General features: G+C 40.6%; 1 protein-coding gene across 2 annotated transcripts in view; it reads right to left on the reverse strand.

Moving 5' to 3' along the window:
• Positions 1–1,858: 1,858 nt before the first annotated feature.
• The window catches only part of gpd2 (glycerol-3-phosphate dehydrogenase 2 (mitochondrial)), a 40,099-nt gene continuing 25,034 nt past the window's right edge, over positions 1,859–16,923 (reverse strand). Inside the window, exons 10-17 of one of the 2 annotated variants that reach the window (XM_018741662.2) lie at positions 12,847–12,981; positions 11,965–12,140; positions 10,120–10,251; positions 9,327–9,485; positions 8,437–8,549; positions 8,077–8,155; positions 7,305–7,403; positions 1,859–3,705 (exon numbers count right to left, since the gene is read on the reverse strand). In XM_018741662.2, coding sequence (XP_018597178.1) covers positions 3,580–3,705; positions 7,305–7,403; positions 8,077–8,155; positions 8,437–8,549; positions 9,327–9,485; positions 10,120–10,251; positions 11,965–12,140; positions 12,847–12,981 — 1,019 coding nt within the window. In that variant the 3' untranslated portion in view covers positions 1,859–3,579. Of the gene's footprint in view, positions 3,706–5,478; positions 7,015–7,304; positions 7,404–8,076; positions 8,156–8,436; positions 8,550–9,326; positions 9,486–10,119; positions 10,252–11,964; positions 12,141–12,846; positions 12,982–16,923 lie in introns of those variants that run through there. The other variant, XM_018741663.2, reaches the window with a different exon arrangement.

Here is a 16,923-nt window from a genome sequence, read left to right on the forward strand (position 1 = left end):
AGAAAAAAAACTGGAACACCTTTTCCTAAAAACCATAATATGGGGTAATTTGACATTATGACAATAACAGTACGATAAAGCTATTAACAGAGACCTGGTTTTCCTGGAAATTATTCGTTAGGACTTGTGTGGAAAGTAAGAAATCCATAGCTGAACACAACAGCAAAGTCTGACAATAAATATTTGACATAACTGATTTAAGTTACTGCTTTTTTGCATTTCAGCCTCTTAAAATTATAAAAATCTGTAGTGCATAACCAAGTAATTTAACATCATCAACCAAAGCTACTTTCAGCCTGTAGAATGTTCTTAATTGGTTATCTGGTATATAGAATAAATTACAATTATAACCAATTAACCCCAGTCAAAAACAACCTCTTTTTTCTTTAACGGTTCACTGCCACTTATGCCATCGATTGGAATGGATGAGCAGGGAACCGCCACACCCTACAGGAAGGAGGCTGTTGGTGCCAATCCGGAGGCTAAGGTCATTACAGAACCCCATTCAAAGCTTATTTTTTATTTTAAGGGCCTGCACCAAGTTCTACATTTGTCTTACAAGGCTGTTTCAGATTCATTTTGACTGCAGCCCCATTTGCTAAAAGAGGTATAAGTAAAGGTGCAAGTAGAATTTTCTCATCCATGAATGAAGTCCTATTAGTCTCTAATTACAACACATTTAGCTCACGCTTAGGGCCGACCAAATGATAAAGCAATTTGTGCGTTCGCTTTCCCCGTGTCTCATATAGAGGGGAAAGCGAAAGGTATTTACTGTATGCAGACTGACACTGCACATATTATCGACTGGAAGAAGCAGTATAAGCATTACCAGCTTTAATGCCCAAATAAAATGAATTGCGCAATGTCGTAATTATTTTTTGCCGTATATGCCAGCTGTGGTTACCTGTTTAATACATAATGAAGATAACTTTAAAAACACTTCCGCTCCACAGAACGGTGTGCAGCATGTGATGAGTGCAGCAGTTTAGGACGTGGCCTTATAGCATGGAGGATGTCCTACGGTATTCAAACCCCAGGTTAGACATTAAGGAAATCTTAATTCCTTCAACAGCATTAAAACTGTAAGCTACACTGAATAAAAATATATCCTATTTAGTTGATACCGTTGTCTAAAGAGACTCAGATTCTGTAGTACATTACTTACAGTTGTTTACCCAGTTATATAGCTGGCTAATTTTTAATGGAGAAATTTAGGGTCAACACCTTGATCAAGCGTATTACAGAAGGCGCAGGAATTCCACTGTAGGACTTTGGACTTGGAAAGTGATAGACTCTAACTGCTACACCACCTACTGTTCTGTAACACATTAGCGAAAAGGTTTTGTTCTTTTTCAAACGGTTTACTTACAGTTACTGTTGAATAAGTGCCTTCTGGCTCACTGTTAGACAGCGCCAACCCCAGCTCTATACTGTGAAAACTCTCAAAGCATCTGGCTAAGGTGAAATTCCAATACAGTACAGTACAATATACTTCAGTACAGGCAGAGCTAATACAAAATACTAGACCTCAGTACTGCTCTGAGTTGGGAGCATTAGTTAGTTTTGGCGAAAGCTTGTATTCATCATTGTACCTGACACTGTATTTTACAAGACAATCAGTAAGAAACGGTATCTGACATATTTACTAGTTAGACATGGGCTTGGGGACTACAACATAAAACATGAAAAAACATTAAATGCAACATATTGTAATGCATGTCTGCATATATTCAAAGAGCTGGAAACCAAACTATAAAACAAAACATCAAGCTGTTGCTTGCATTAAGAAAGATTTATCATTAACAGTTAGAGAAGCTGACATACAGGAGAAGGAACGGCAGGCAGTTTTAAATGGGCTCTTTATTTGTAGAATAAAATATTACAAGTGCACTAAAGCACAATTCACGTGTTGTTTAAAAGTAGAAATTGCAAGGACTCAGATGAAGGAAAAACATCAGTACAGTGATACTGAACAAAAGTAGGACGACACCACAAAAAAAAGTACTGCAGTGTAACCATCATGCTGCCAGTCAATGTCTTTATGATTCGTCTAGATTTTCAAAACATTTTTCAAAGTATTTACAACATTTAAAGACATAGCATTCTACCACGAGTGATGTAAAGTGACTGACCAAGCGGATTGATTCTGCGCAAGAGTTAAGTTCAACTGCAATACCCTGTCTGCCACCCTGCTAATCAACCTTTAAATTCAATATGCATTGTATGAGGACCAACTACCAAAGACTTTTTCTAATTGCATTTAAATGAAGATAAATTACATACAGATACAAGACAAAGGAATTAGACTTAAAGGCCTTTAGAACACACAAAAAGTGTTTAATTTTTTTTATTCATAATCATTCCAGGAACAAACATTTGTAATGTTAACTTTAAGAGTCTGTATGAGACAATAATTGTATTATTTATAGGTACTGTGAAATTAAGCAGGCTTAAAAGCCAGAGACACTATGGTTTAATCAGTTCTATTGATTCATGCTTTCAATTCATACTAGATCTGAAAGCAAGGCACATTAAATACATTCCCTTATTACTCCATAAATGCAAGCAGCCCACCAGGCAAACCAGAGGCAATAAATTAATGTAATAAAAATACCAAGCACACAGACAGATCCAGAAATTAAAAGCCAGCCTCAAATACAATAGTTAATCCCATTCAGCATAATAAAATCAGGTTACACAATAACACTTCCAAGAACCAATCACATACACTTTCTATATGAGATTGCAGAATATTTAAGCATGCGTATTACGGACTTGTATCTTGCTTGACATTCGAGTACATTAGCTTGATAAATATCTTGCATCTGGAAATCACTGCATAACAATGAAAAAATATAAAGATGTAAATAGCAGAAAGTTAAGAATACAATCAGTTTTCCTCTGTCGTTGCCCAAATGCAGTAATGTACCATGTAAACCATTTTTTGCTGAAAAGCGCATTACACAGGCAAGCACACAGCAACAAAAATGTAATGAAACAATAAAAATCTATAAAGACAATCATTATATATTTGTCTACTGTCCATGTTACATTTCCATTTTTGAATGGAACTTCAGTACAGTGCAGTTTCAAATAGTACTGATAAAATGCATTTATCCATATATAATCAGTACTTATAAAATGTGTACCTTCAGTTTAAACCTTTACCTCACTGCATATGAAGAGGCACAACACAGCGCACAAACTCAGAGACATAATATCATCATACGGTTACATGCAGTTAATGTAAAGCTTGCATGTTCTTGTAATGTTAAATTGTGACAAACAGACTGGATATGGGTTTCAAAGTGTGAACCACCTTCATGGAAAAATAACCAACTGGCATTTCATTAAATACTTTTAAATAATAATAAAAAACTGGATACATAAATGACTAAAACAGTGCTTATATCATATTAAAATAAAACAGCAGTCTGCATTACAGTACACAGTGTTCCTGGCACAGAAGGGTAGGAGTACAGTACACTGGGATGGGCTGACAAGTGCTCTAACACAGAGTAGGAATATGTGTATCTGGAGGAGTAGTTGTCGGTACTTTGGCAATAGGTGACACAGAATTCACACCCCACCGCCACTCCTGTCCACAGAGACGGGCTCCCTCTGCTCAAGGCTCTCCTCCACCGTCTTCATGAGGATGGCCAGCCGGCTGTCAGACACCTGGCCCTTCTGCACGGCACTCATTAGCTGTGACAGTCGACAGTAAAGCCGAAGAGCCGCTTTGTGTACTAGATTAACTCACACAGCCTTACAATGATAACATACTCCTACATTTTCATTTAAAATAGACTATTTAAAAGCATTTACATTATTTCAAGAACTTCATGAAGTTTATACAATAACACGAGTGACAGCTTTATTAAGTATGCTTATTGCACGTATGAAGGGTGAAAACATTAGCAAACAATTTTTTCTTTTAGGACTTAAAAGATACAGTGGTCATTATATCAATTCAGCAATTAATTAAATTATTACATAATTAATTGTTAAAAGGCAACTAAGGGACTAATTAATCCACACACACACACACAGACACACACACACACACACACACACATTTTCAGAACCGCTTGTCCCATACGGGGTCGCGGAGAACCGGAGCCTACCCGGTAACACAGGGCGTAAGGCCGGAGGGGGAGGGGACACACCCAGGAGGGGACGCCAGTCCGCCGCAAGGCACCCCAAGCGGGACTCGAACCCCAGACCCACCAGAGAGCAGGACCCGGTCCAACCCACTGCGCCACCACGCCCCCCTGCCTAATTAATCCATATAAAGTTAAATACTAATTTATTTAGCTTTGCTTGAGAATGATAAATGAAAATGAAATATTTGTAACAATTATGAAACAAATGAATATAACAAATGAAATACTCTAGTTTTTCAGTTTTCTGTGAATGTATATTGGTTCCACCTGGTCTAAACTGGGGGGGCAGTGGCTCAGCGGGTTTGTCTGGGGCTTGCTCTGTGGTGGGTCTGGGGCTTAAGTCCTGTTTGGGGTCCCTTGCGGTGGACTGGCGTCCTGCCTGGGGTGTGTCGCCCCAGCCCTGCGCCACCCGGGCTAGGCTCCGACTTGGTGCAACCCCGCATGGGACAAGCAGTTGTAGAGATTGCGTGCGTGTGTGTGTGTGTGTGTGTGTGTGTGTGTGTGTGTGTGTGTGTGTGTGTGTGTGTGTGTGTGTGGTCTGAACCGCCTTTAAATCAAGTAAAGAGCTTGGATGAAATTAAAATCAGCATACGCAAGGAGAAGCCAAAGCCTGGACAAGGGTGAAAAACCACTGTTCCAGAGCACTTGAGGCTAACGGTAATGTAAGCTTGTTTGACAGACTCTGGACTTAAAAGTTCTGAAACACAAGAACCTGACAAACTAATCATAAGATCATTTTCATTTTTAGTTGTCTAAAATTTTTTTGGATATTAATACTCTCTTGATAGAGTCCTTCACCATGACTGTATCCAGTAAATGCAATACAATATTCAATCTAGCAAGAAAATGCTCTTAGCTATAGAGCATAACACAATACCATATATGGAACATCATGTTCTCATACACCTTGGTACAGCTAACAAACACCTAGATGCCATGACTCCCTATATAAGACCTAATGGGAAGGAACTACCCCTGGAGTTAGAGATGTAGACGGAGCGAAAACCAAGAGTTTTGGAGTTCGAGCCTCTGCCTACAGTCCTGATGCCCTTCTCCCCATCACCTTACCAGCCTCAGAGTTCATGAATCAAATGTCATTGAATCCAGAAACTAAGTTAGTGTCCACTTGTCCAGAGAACCAGGCTGTTTGTCACACATGCTACCATTTACAATGTATTTCAACTACAAATATGTCCAGATTGACACCATATCTGTAACATTAACTCAGATTTCTTCCATCCATCCATCCATCCAAGCTTTCTTTAAGACTCCATGAGGTTTCATTATGTATTGGATTGACTACTGATGCCCCCACCCTAAACCCCCAACTGAAATTTTTGTACTGAATTCAATTATCCTTTCTGAGTGTCAATGACAGAAAATACTGTGGTGATGGAAAACTTTAACTTATGTATTTAAGCATGCTACATTAATCACACGCAGTGCAGAGTGACATCTACGAAGTAAATATTGCTTCCAGTGTCATGCTGTTCCTTGTTATCTTTGAAGTAGGTAAGGACAATGACCAAATGTGAAGGCTGTTAGCAGAGGCCCAACTAGGTACTAGGTAAGGTACTTAACCTTAACTGCTTTCGTAAATACATCTGGCAATATGCATCATATTTCTAAAGTATTACATAAAAGCCATCAGGAATACAACAAAATAAAAAAATAATAAACTGCAGAATGTCTTTCCCAAGTCTGCTATGAAGAAAGTGCCACCATTTCATATCTACATTTCAGTTTTGGGTGTGTTGCTTGACTTCCTATCCCTGGTTTTTCCTTGGTTTTTCCTGAAAGCTTCAGCTCAGTGAGTGTGTAACAGTGAGAGTGTGTGACAATAAAAGTGTGTGAGTGGAAGCGCAAGAAGGAGAAGTCATCATTATCATTCTGTACCACGTCCAGTTTTCTGGACACGTTGGCTGGAAGTCGGCTTGTGCCCCGAGTGCGGAAGACCGTGTTTTCTCAAAACACTTATCACACAACCCGGGTGCTCTCCCAGTGGCCCAGCACTGGAGACAGAATTAATTGGGCTCCTTCTTAAAATGTACACTAATGAAGATTAAATTATGTGGTTTCATTCAAGCCCTAGATTACTAATAATTTAGTCCCTGCTGTAATGTGGAAATTCCCCCACTCCTGTGCCAATTACACTGTTGCATGATAGTTACCAATTTACTGTAAGAATGAAGACTATTTGAGGCTCAGATGAATTTCCAACTCATTACTGAAGCTCATCTGAAAAATATCCCTTTTGATCCCTAATTAGTTTTGTTTTGTGAAATTTTGAAGACAAGCAAAAGCACGCGAGCTTTGAGGAGACTGGCCACATGCTGTTAAGATGTCACTCTTTGAGCACATCCTTGCTGCCTACCTGTGACTAAAAAACAACAGTAGCATCAGCATAATAGTAACTCGAAATATATAACAATGTGTGTAGCAAAGAAAGGTGTGCTGTTAGCATGTAACCAAGTTATGAAGGCCACTCTCCTGCAACAGTAGTGTTATTCAGACTGAATGAAGAAAAATGCCATCACAATCACAGCAAGGAGCTCGACAGCCGGGTGTGGCCCACTGAGGGGTTCCCTGCACCCAAACCCCTCCAACACGACTGTGCAGGTCCTATCTCTGGAAGGGCGATTACCATTTCCTCCTCCTGGTCCTGTTTGTTTAACTTGACATGGTGAAGAAAGGGCTGACACGCACCAAAATCCCAGGCATTAATGGGACTCATGTTCCGCATTCATCACTGTCACCGTTTGTGGTGTGGGGGTGGTCAACGGGGTGCACACCCACCAGTCATAGCCTGATAGCATCACTGATCTGGAGAGCACTGTCAAAGCACCTCCGCCTGACACAGCAATCAAACACAGCCTGATTCAATTTTTTTTTTGTTTCATGTAGTTGATCATGCAAAGTGAACGACGGATAAAAAGTTCTTGAACAGTGCATTAAAATATGGAAAAAGCAATAACTGTTGTTAATTTAGTACTACATGCTCATAAGACACCAAATGTGGAAAAAATAAATATAAGATTTGAAACACAAGTTAGACACAAAAAATTGGATTAAAATACTAAGATTTTTTAAAAGTCAATATTACATAACAGAATTACTTTTAAAAAATGACAAACGTCATACCTGTAAGAATTCGTTGAGCTCAACTTGTCCGTTTTTGTTTAGGTCAACTTCATTTAGAATTTCATGCAGCGTGTTTTCGTCAATCTGGATGCTGATGCTCTAGGGGAAGTAAATGACGTGACATAAGAAAGAGGCATCTAGGAGTCCCAGCAGGTGAAGGCAAACACACCTCTAGATCTCTTAAAGCAGTGAGAAGCTGGACCGAGCGGACGTGACTGGAGTAATAGAGTGGTACTCTTCTACTTGCTGTTTATCTGCACTTTCAAACCCACTGGATTCACATTTTCCTCTGAGACTAAAGAGTTACGTTTACTTGGAACAAAAATACCACATTGTTTTGGGTTATCCGTATCTTTTCAATGCGATTATTCACTTAAAATAATTGGGACGAACAACAGGATGAAATCGCCTTGCTGCCCCTGAATTATGTCTCAGCTGCATGATACAGTGTGACACACAAGGCCCTGAGATGATGTTCGTCAACATGCATACTGATTTAGTGATTTAGAGGTATGTAAACTCATGAGTTAGTGATTATAATTATCAAAATTTGATCTCATGTGGAGAATACAACTGAGGCCCAGGTATTCCACTGCAGAGAGGCTTCAATGTCATGGTTACGGCGCTAAAAGAATATTATATTAAGGGGGACAAGTACTCATAAGCCCCTCTGCCTCTTGGAAAGGCTTACAGACAAATGTCCACTGCTAATCTCAGACATTCCAGAGGGAAGAACAAAGGAAAACACTAAATGAAAGCTGGAAATCCTCACCTCTAAAACTTGCTGAACATCAACAGTGGTGATGAAGCCTTTATTTTCTTTGTCAAATTTGTGGAACCGCTTCTTGTACCTGTTGACAGTTGTATTTATTGATTTAGCTGACTCTTTCCTGCAAAGCAACTTATAATGTTGAGATACTTACAATTATTTACCCCTTTATTCAAGTGGGTAATTTTACTGGAGCAATTTAGGGTACAACAGCTGGAGGTGGGATTTGAACCTATAATCTTTGGGTCCAAGGGTATCAGGTATGCTGCCAGCTGCCCAGCTATCCACATTTTGGGAGGAGAGTAGATAGAGACCCATTCCATGCACAGTTCCACAAACCAAGAACAGGCATTGCAGGCATACCTGTCAACCTCTGAAGGCGTGAGGGCAATCTCCGACATGTTGGTCAGCTGCTCGGACCTGGCCTTATAGCCCATCTCATGATACAGAAACTGTTTGGCAGCAGCCAACTCCTCCTACAGTTAAAAAAAAAAATGGGAACAAATTGGTCCTCTTACTCAAGATCCCCAAGGCAGGGCTGCAAGAAAAGTGTAGAACAAATAGTGCAAAAAAAAAAGGGGGTTGGACAGCACGGACAATCTACCAATAACAAAATCATTCAGAAGAATTACTGGCTTTTGAGGTCTGGGATTAAGCTATAGCCCTCAATTCCTAAGAACCACCAATTTTCATTGTTATTCTGTTGGTAGCTTACAGCTGTTTTGAAGGTTACATGTTTCGACAAAAAAAAAAAAGAAGCACAATAGCAGACCTGAGGAAAGTGAAAGTTTTGTTATTGAATGTTCCATATGATAGTAACAGTAAAGCACCTCCATAATCCGGGTCAAAACAAAGTCTTGTTAAAGCGAATATACTTCAAAAGTGCAGCCTAAGTTAAGAACATTAAAAACACATGTAACTGAACATCAACAATAAGTCTAATTAACTTTCCTGTTTTTCTAAGCATCAGACTTGATCAAAGGCAAGACTTTAAGTGAAAACAAGAGATCTCAAACATACCCTGACTGCAGAGTTGGTAGTTTTATCTCAGCACAGAATTCCCTACCACTACTGATAAAAATTTCCCAGTATGAATAGGTAATGCGGAGTGTGAAGGCCATCTGGTCAGGGATTTCAGCAGAGCTAATAAATTATGAAGTGTGACATTGTAGACATGCTGTAAAGTGACCAATATGAACCCTATGAGAAGAGATGGGGCTTGCCGTTCAAGATACAGCTACGGAGCACATTACCCTCTTCTTCTGCTCGCTCCACCTCAGCTGCTTCCCCATGATCTCCACAATGCGGGGCAGGGCCTCGTCGGCTGCCTGTACGTTCAGGAAGCCCAGCCGTGTGCGCCGAGCGATCACATCAATGGTAGTGCAGGCGTACTCCTTGACGGCGTACAAAACCTGGAACGGAGCCAACCAATCACTAGCAATGAGCCAGGCAAGAACTTTTGTTTTGGGCCAACCACTTTCAGCTTGTGAAGAAGAGCCATGTGTAATGCGCTGTCCAATCCAAGCTTTGAAAGACAGCATAACATAAAATACACAATGCTTAAAGAGCAATGAACTTAAAGTGACATGTTCAGTATACCGTTGATAGTCTGGGTAAATATTGGAGATCAGGGGGCCCAGATAATCAAAAAAAACATAGATAACTCAAAATATGCACATTACTGTGCCACAATGAAAACATTCTGAAATGTACTGACTCTTTGTACTTACTGTTTCTGTAAAAAATCTGTGATTTTCCATTTCTGAGAATTATTGATACATTTACTGATGTCACCTTGGATTTCAGTACCTGCAATTATTCCCAACTGTTTGGACATCAGTGCAATATTCTTTTGCAAATTCTGATAATCCGCAAACCGGATAATCAGTACATGAATTGTAAATTGGTTTAGGTTGCAACCATAGTGAACACTACTGCAGTGTGTCACATATGCACACACACACACACACACACACACCCTTTCTTGAACTGTTAAGACTATGAGAAAAAGAAAATGACACAAGATGCCACCTGGCAGAGACATACCTCACTCTCAATGTAAGGGAATTCAGACACGAGGCGTTTCCCCACTATTGGCCATCGTTTTCCGGTAACCTGGGCCATTTTGGCCACTTCGAATGCTCTCCCTCCGTAGGTGGAAGCCAGATGCTGAGCCACCTGAGGATTCAAGGTGTTTGCAACTGGTCAAGTACTGTGGGGCAATGGGACAACAGTTGTGTTATTCAAACTACAGCTCCAAGTGCGCTTAAATAGGACCTTTTGATATGCGATCAATAGCATGTTTTAACAGTCAGGTCATTTATGCTAAGAGAAGGCAAAGTGTGATTGTGATACATTGTGTGCCAGAACTAAACAAAGAGTAAGTTATTTCAATTCCAATGGTTTTGTTACTTTTTTCACTAAAGGTCAAGTGCTGTCAAAAATATCAGCATATTGACCTTTTTAAACATTCCGAAAACATTGGGACCATAGATTATGCTTTCTTCGCATCTACTGTCTAACGAGGGGTTAAAAGTCTTTCACAAACGGTCGCGCAGGGATGCGGCTTTTCCTCTGATTGTTACTTGCAGGTCGTCAAACAGTTTATTAGGAGTCTAACATGTCAAGGACTGCTCCAGGTACTCAGTCGTTGTCAGTGCTGGTGTGTGCTTTTGATAGGATGCGAGCCAGTCCGCGCTGCATCTCAGCCCATGGTGCATTCAGTGGATGGGAATAACGCAGAGTCTGCAACGTGACAATTTTAAACTTATGTTCCCATTTTTATCTGGAGATTACGTATTTTAATAGCAACTGACATCTGTGATTCACTGGGATAGAAAAAAAAAAAACATTTTATTACACTTAGGCTTTCACACTTTATTTTGTACTCCAGCTGCAACCTAAATATTTGCACCTGCAGACCTGTAGGCTACCATGTCTTATACAGCAGGAGACTTAAATTCTTAATCCACACATGGTACTTTCTGACGCCTTTCCATAAAACTATCTTAATGCACACATGAAATAAAAAAATGAATACATAATACTATACACAGAATACATCAAAACAAATGTTCTTCCGCTAAATTGCATGAAACAAAGGCATAAAGTAAATAACAACCTATAATAAGTAGGACAGCAGATGGAGTAGTGGTTTCCTCCAGGTTCAAATCCCTCTTCCTACTGTAACACCCTTGAGAAAAGTACTTTGAACATAAAAATTACCTACACACACACACACACACACACACACACACACACACAGAAACCGCTTGTCCCCAGCAGGGTCATGGCGACCTGGAGCCTAACCCAGCAACACAGGGCATAAGGCTGGAGGGGGAGGGGACACACCCAGGACGGGACATCAGTCCGTCACAAGGCACCCCAAGTGGGACTCGAACCCCAGACCCGCCAGAGAGCAGGACCCGGCCAAACCGGCTGCACCACCGCACCCCCTCATAAAAATTACCCTACTGTATAAATGGGTAAATCACTGTCTGTAGCTTGACCCTGTAAGTCATTCTGGTGAAAAGTGTCAGTTAAATGATTATTTAAAAAAAAAAAAAATTAAAAATAGTCACACAGGATTAGAAAGTTGTTTTTAACAATACAAAAAGTGGCTATAGCACAGTATGTGCATGTACAGTAAATACTACATTAAATGTGTTTTAGATCTTAAAGTACACCCCAACAAATACAAAAATTTTTGTGAATGAAATTGACTGTATTTTACCCTCCAAAGCTTATGGAATATAATCCTGAGAAACCATGAATTTGAAACTGAAAAAAATATAAGAGGACTGTCCAAACTGATTGAATGGAGCATGCAGGTTATGTTTGAAAACTGAAGTCTTTCATATAAAGACGGCTGGCCTCTTTAGTCAAGCTCACCTCAATTTCTAGTCCGTAGTCCTGCACCAGGCGAATGTACATGGTGGGGCTCCAGTCCTTGGCGCCTTCCAGCATCAAGCCTACTGTTTGACTCGGACCTCCAGATAGCTTGTGTTCCTTGACTGCAGCATCCAGCGTCTCCTCAGCCATGGAGCGGTAGGTAGTCCACTTCCCACCTCAGCAACATTGTTACCAGATTTCACAAAGTTGGGTCCACCACATGGATCAAACTGAATCAGCCTGATTCCAAGTTCAGACAATATTGAAATTCAACCAGGCTTTTGTACATACTGTATCGTGGGCCCCTACGTGAAAATCTTTTGAGTTATGGACATTAGTGAGAGGCACATGTTGCACATAGTCATGTGATGAGCTGGTCAAAAATCGGCATTGAATCGGAGATTGTGAAGATGACAGTTTTAATTTGCAATAATTTAAAAGTACACTTAATTTCAATACTGTTTCAAATAAACTAAAGATAAAACATTAATTCTCTCATGGACTGGTATCCTGTGTACAGTGTACTCTGCCTCAAGGCTTGTGTTTCCAGGACAGGCTCCTGAGGTGACTCGCTAATGAAAACTGAATAAAAGCCTTATAGCAACTTTTTAATTCATTACAGCTTTACAACTATACCTGGGATTTTTAGAGAGCCTAATCCATGAATAAATTGAGGGATGTCTATTATTAAGTTTTTACTGATTGTGACGTAGTGTTAAAAGTGACTTTGGATTCCAAATTGTGTTCCTAAAATAAAAACCCAGCGTGTATGACTAGCTAAGACATGCAAGTCCTCAAGATAACGGGAAAAAAAAAAATAATCCCTGTATTTAGAAAATCCACAATGAAAAAAGGAAAAGAGAGTAAATGGAGGTGTCATACCAGCAATTGTGACCAATCCACTCTCACTGATGTTCACAATGTGGTTCCGGCATATGGACTGGGTGTCCTTAGAACTGGGGTCTGTAACCAATGGACGGATTCCGCTCCAGGCAGCCAAAACATCTCCTCTTCTCACTAAATACAGAGAAGAAACAAGTGTTAACCTACTGCTCGATAAGAGGCCTTTTTAGGTCTGTCCTTCAGCACCAACCCGTTTATACTGCACACAGCTTGTGGGACACAGCCTTTGCCTGTAAGGCACATCACACCACCTGGCACATCCTCTATAAGAGCCTGGAAATAAATAAGCTTTTTCAAAGTAAAAACTGTATTTAGATATTTATATATGGTACCAGTCAAAACTTTGATTACACATGGGCGAGACCTGCATGGGACAAACTGAACAGAACAGTAAAAGCAAAGCATCCCACAAGTGTCTTACATTTGCAGAAGTGTTGGGAAGACATGCTGCCTCATTTCCTGGTCAAACTTATTAGTGAAATGCCTATGATTAAAAACTAGTTTCCACCAGTTGAACTCAAATTTTTGACTGTAAGTGAATGTGAAAACGTCAATCCTATGAAATTCAGTTCTGCACAACATCTGTATACAAGAGCCTGGTTTGAACATGATGCTGGGAGTAGCGTGGGACCAAAGTGCTGCATGGAGTGTGACAGAATGAAGAATATGGAAATTGTCCCTGTGGCCCTGGTGACACAAACACTCACCAGTGTACAGTTGCAATGATGGGCCCTAGGAAGCCTGTGTTTCTCTCTCTCACTCATTCAACACGGTGTGGGGGAGAGCACACAGTGCTGTTTATCACCAACAATTAGGTGGAAGACAACTGTGCTAAGTTTAACTCCCCACACCTACCCTGGGCAGACTGACACCCACACAAGACAGAAAAATGCCCACCCTGGCCACAATGACATTAGATGTCCATACTCATTTCAGCCTGTGCCAAACTCAAACTGGAAGCATGATGACTGCTTTTACTGCTGGAGCCACCTGGGAGCCAGATGAATGAGCTTTTAATCCTTCTCAGCTACCTGGACTGGAGACTCTGTGTTGTAGTGAAATATAAAGAATTAATTATTAACAAGATGTTGTGTATTGATTGAAAAAAAGAAACCACTGCAGTAATGGGCTGGGTGATATTTCTGAATAAAACAATGACAAACTCATTATCAAAGGTCATTTTTTAAACATTTATGACAAGAAGAGTAGCTCTGGAACCTCTGGACTCACTCAAGCAATAAACTGCACGTGGGTAAATGTGTGTTTCTTTCAGGATTGAATAGAAGCCATGCATTAGACATAAAGTCGCCGGCACAAACTGAATCTAAACCAACCTGGGACATCGGGCTGCACCCCACATTGGTCCCGATAGCTTGAAACACTACACACCTGTGGACTGAGAGAGATGGAGCAAGCTTCTTGGGCTATGCCACACCTTACTCATACTAAAACCAGTGGCATAATGGCACAGCTGGCAGTGATGGTATCTCACCACTGTCAAGCTGTGGGTTAGAATCCAGCTCAGTCTGTGTAAACCTTGAATGTTCTTTGGGAGTTTGCATGGGTTTGCTCCCATGGTCCAAAGGTACTTTTTAGATGAACCGGTAACTTTAAATTACCCTCGGTGTGTGTGAGTGGATCAGTGAATGAGTACGTTACATTACTTCATATCATGATGTCTGTTAAAATACTAGTTAATAGCAACTGTATATTACCTTAAAGAAAACTATCTGCCAGAAAAAATAAAAATGTACTAAAAACAAGTGTTTCTCCAATAAATAACCATATAAAAATATTATTATTATTATTATTTTTTTTAATAACCAGTGTTTTTCACAAAGAATAGTCTACTTACAAGGATGTGTATGATATGCCCAACTTACCTAAGACCTACAGCAGGATACAACCAACAAAACGTAAGAGACACAGTACTCTCATTTATTCATTTAGGTGATGCTGTTCTCCGAAGTAACTTATAATTTGAAGCTACCTACAATTATTCACTTATTTATACATGCTGGGTTATTTTACTGGAACAACTTAGGGTAAGTACCTTTCTCAAGGGTGATACAGCAGTAGGCAAAATTCAAACCTGTGACCTTAGGACCTGAAGGGGACAGTGCTAACCACTATGATATAAGGTGCCCCATAACTGAAGGCATGATTTCAAAACAAATGTCGTTTCTCAACCGTAACACATGTCAAGCACATAGCATGGGGGAAAAAAAAAATTATTTAAGTAGAAACATATACTGGCAAGAGGCCACATTCACGTCAGGAATTCAGAGTTCTCCAGATCCCTCTTCTGACTTTTCGGGAGTGAACTGGGATGTGCTTCATGTGTGAAGATGTTTCCACAGGAGAAGGAATTCTTTTGTCACAGCAGACATGGGAACGAAGGAGACATGCACACACTTTGGGAGGGGTGATGGTGTGTGACATTGAGCTGCTAGTGTGACTGGAGATGGTGGGGTAGGGCATCTGGGTGGAGGCGTATCTGTTTGCCTCCTGAGAAGGGGACAGCCATCGCCACTCTGCTCTGGGCTGCTGTGGAAGTGTCACCTCCGTGTGGTGTGACAAATCACCCCGAAACGACACACCGCCCCCTACCCCGCCATCTCCCTCACCCAAGTGACAACTCCACCCCCGCACTCCCACAGGCAAGGTCGGAGGAGCATCTTTGCAGCGCCCTCTTGCCCCTCCAGTTCACACCTCTCTTGCCTGTTCGCAGCCTGCCTAGCTGCGCCCCCCCATACTCTGGCCACAGGACTTTACGAGGGTCTCGCTCTGACATACGTTGCGTGTCACACTGCTGCCCGGAACCGGCCGCCCGGAGATGCATGGCTGTCCAACTGCAGGACTCGCAGAAACAAGGAGCTTGCCTGCTGCAGACGCAATGGGCGAGCACCGTGTTTACTAGGCAGCAGCCCCCCTTGGACCCTTGGGCTGTATATTTGTTTTGTAAAGACAGGAGGCAGCAGGCAGGGGACAATGAGGAGGCAGACCGATATCAAGCTAATCAATCAAATAATCAAGTCGAAGCCTCACACACTAAAAAACAATTAGGCAGAGCCTCGGAAAAAATCAATAGCGCTGCATCCTGTTTGGATACCCAACTGTCATTCTTTTAATAAAGTCTCCCTGGGCCTTGACAAACTCGCCTGTCTGTCTTAGAGCCCCTTCACGCTCTCCGCTGAAAAACGACGCTAGCGCCATGAAGGCCTCATAAAAAACGCTAATCGAAAACAATACGATTTGATGCAGACTTTGTTATTATTTATATATTTTTTTTAAACTTATTTATAAACACCCCCCCCCCCCCCACAAGGAGATTCCAGACAGGGAAAAAAAATATGAGTGGTGAAATCAGGAGGCATGAATAATATCCAGGGGAAACGCAGGATAACGACTGAATCAAAGGACCTCATAAAGTTGCTATCAGAAATAATAGAAGTTGTGTTGCTGTCTCCCGGTTTTAACTCCAGTGCCCATACATAATTAAAACGGAGATTTGTATCTGTCCACACTCTGGCCTCCAGATGGATTAATATGTGGAGTAGGTCCACACACCCGTCAGATTAGCTCATTTATTTTTGTCAGCTGCATGCATCAGCTATTTGTAAATCAGAAGAAAAAAGTGAAACTGTCGGACTGTTATTTACTAGTACAAATAGGTATTATAAATTAGGCTGGATTCAAACATTACTGCTATACTGCCTTAAGTGCAGTAAATGTGTTTTGTTTTTGTGAACATAAAAAACTTGAGTAACACACTATTTGTTGTTGCATTACTTGCATGATTATGCTCAGAAACTTAGGAGACTTCTGCAGTTGTGTTAAATATTCCAAAAAGGTCATCAACACTATGTTTTTTTATGGAATATAAAATGTGAAAAAAAAGGACCATAATATCAGTGATTAACAGATAATTATACCAATTTATGAATTCTGAGGACATAAAACTAGTGATTAATGCCTGGGATAATTGCTCTTTATTACCTAAATTAATGGATCATTTAAGACATCAATAAAACAACATATGTTTTTATCAAATTT

The sequence above is a fragment of the Scleropages formosus genome, chromosome 12 (assembly GCF_900964775.1).
Source record: "Scleropages formosus chromosome 12, fSclFor1.1, whole genome shotgun sequence".
Taxonomy (NCBI): domain Eukaryota; kingdom Metazoa; phylum Chordata; class Actinopteri; order Osteoglossiformes; family Osteoglossidae; genus Scleropages; species Scleropages formosus.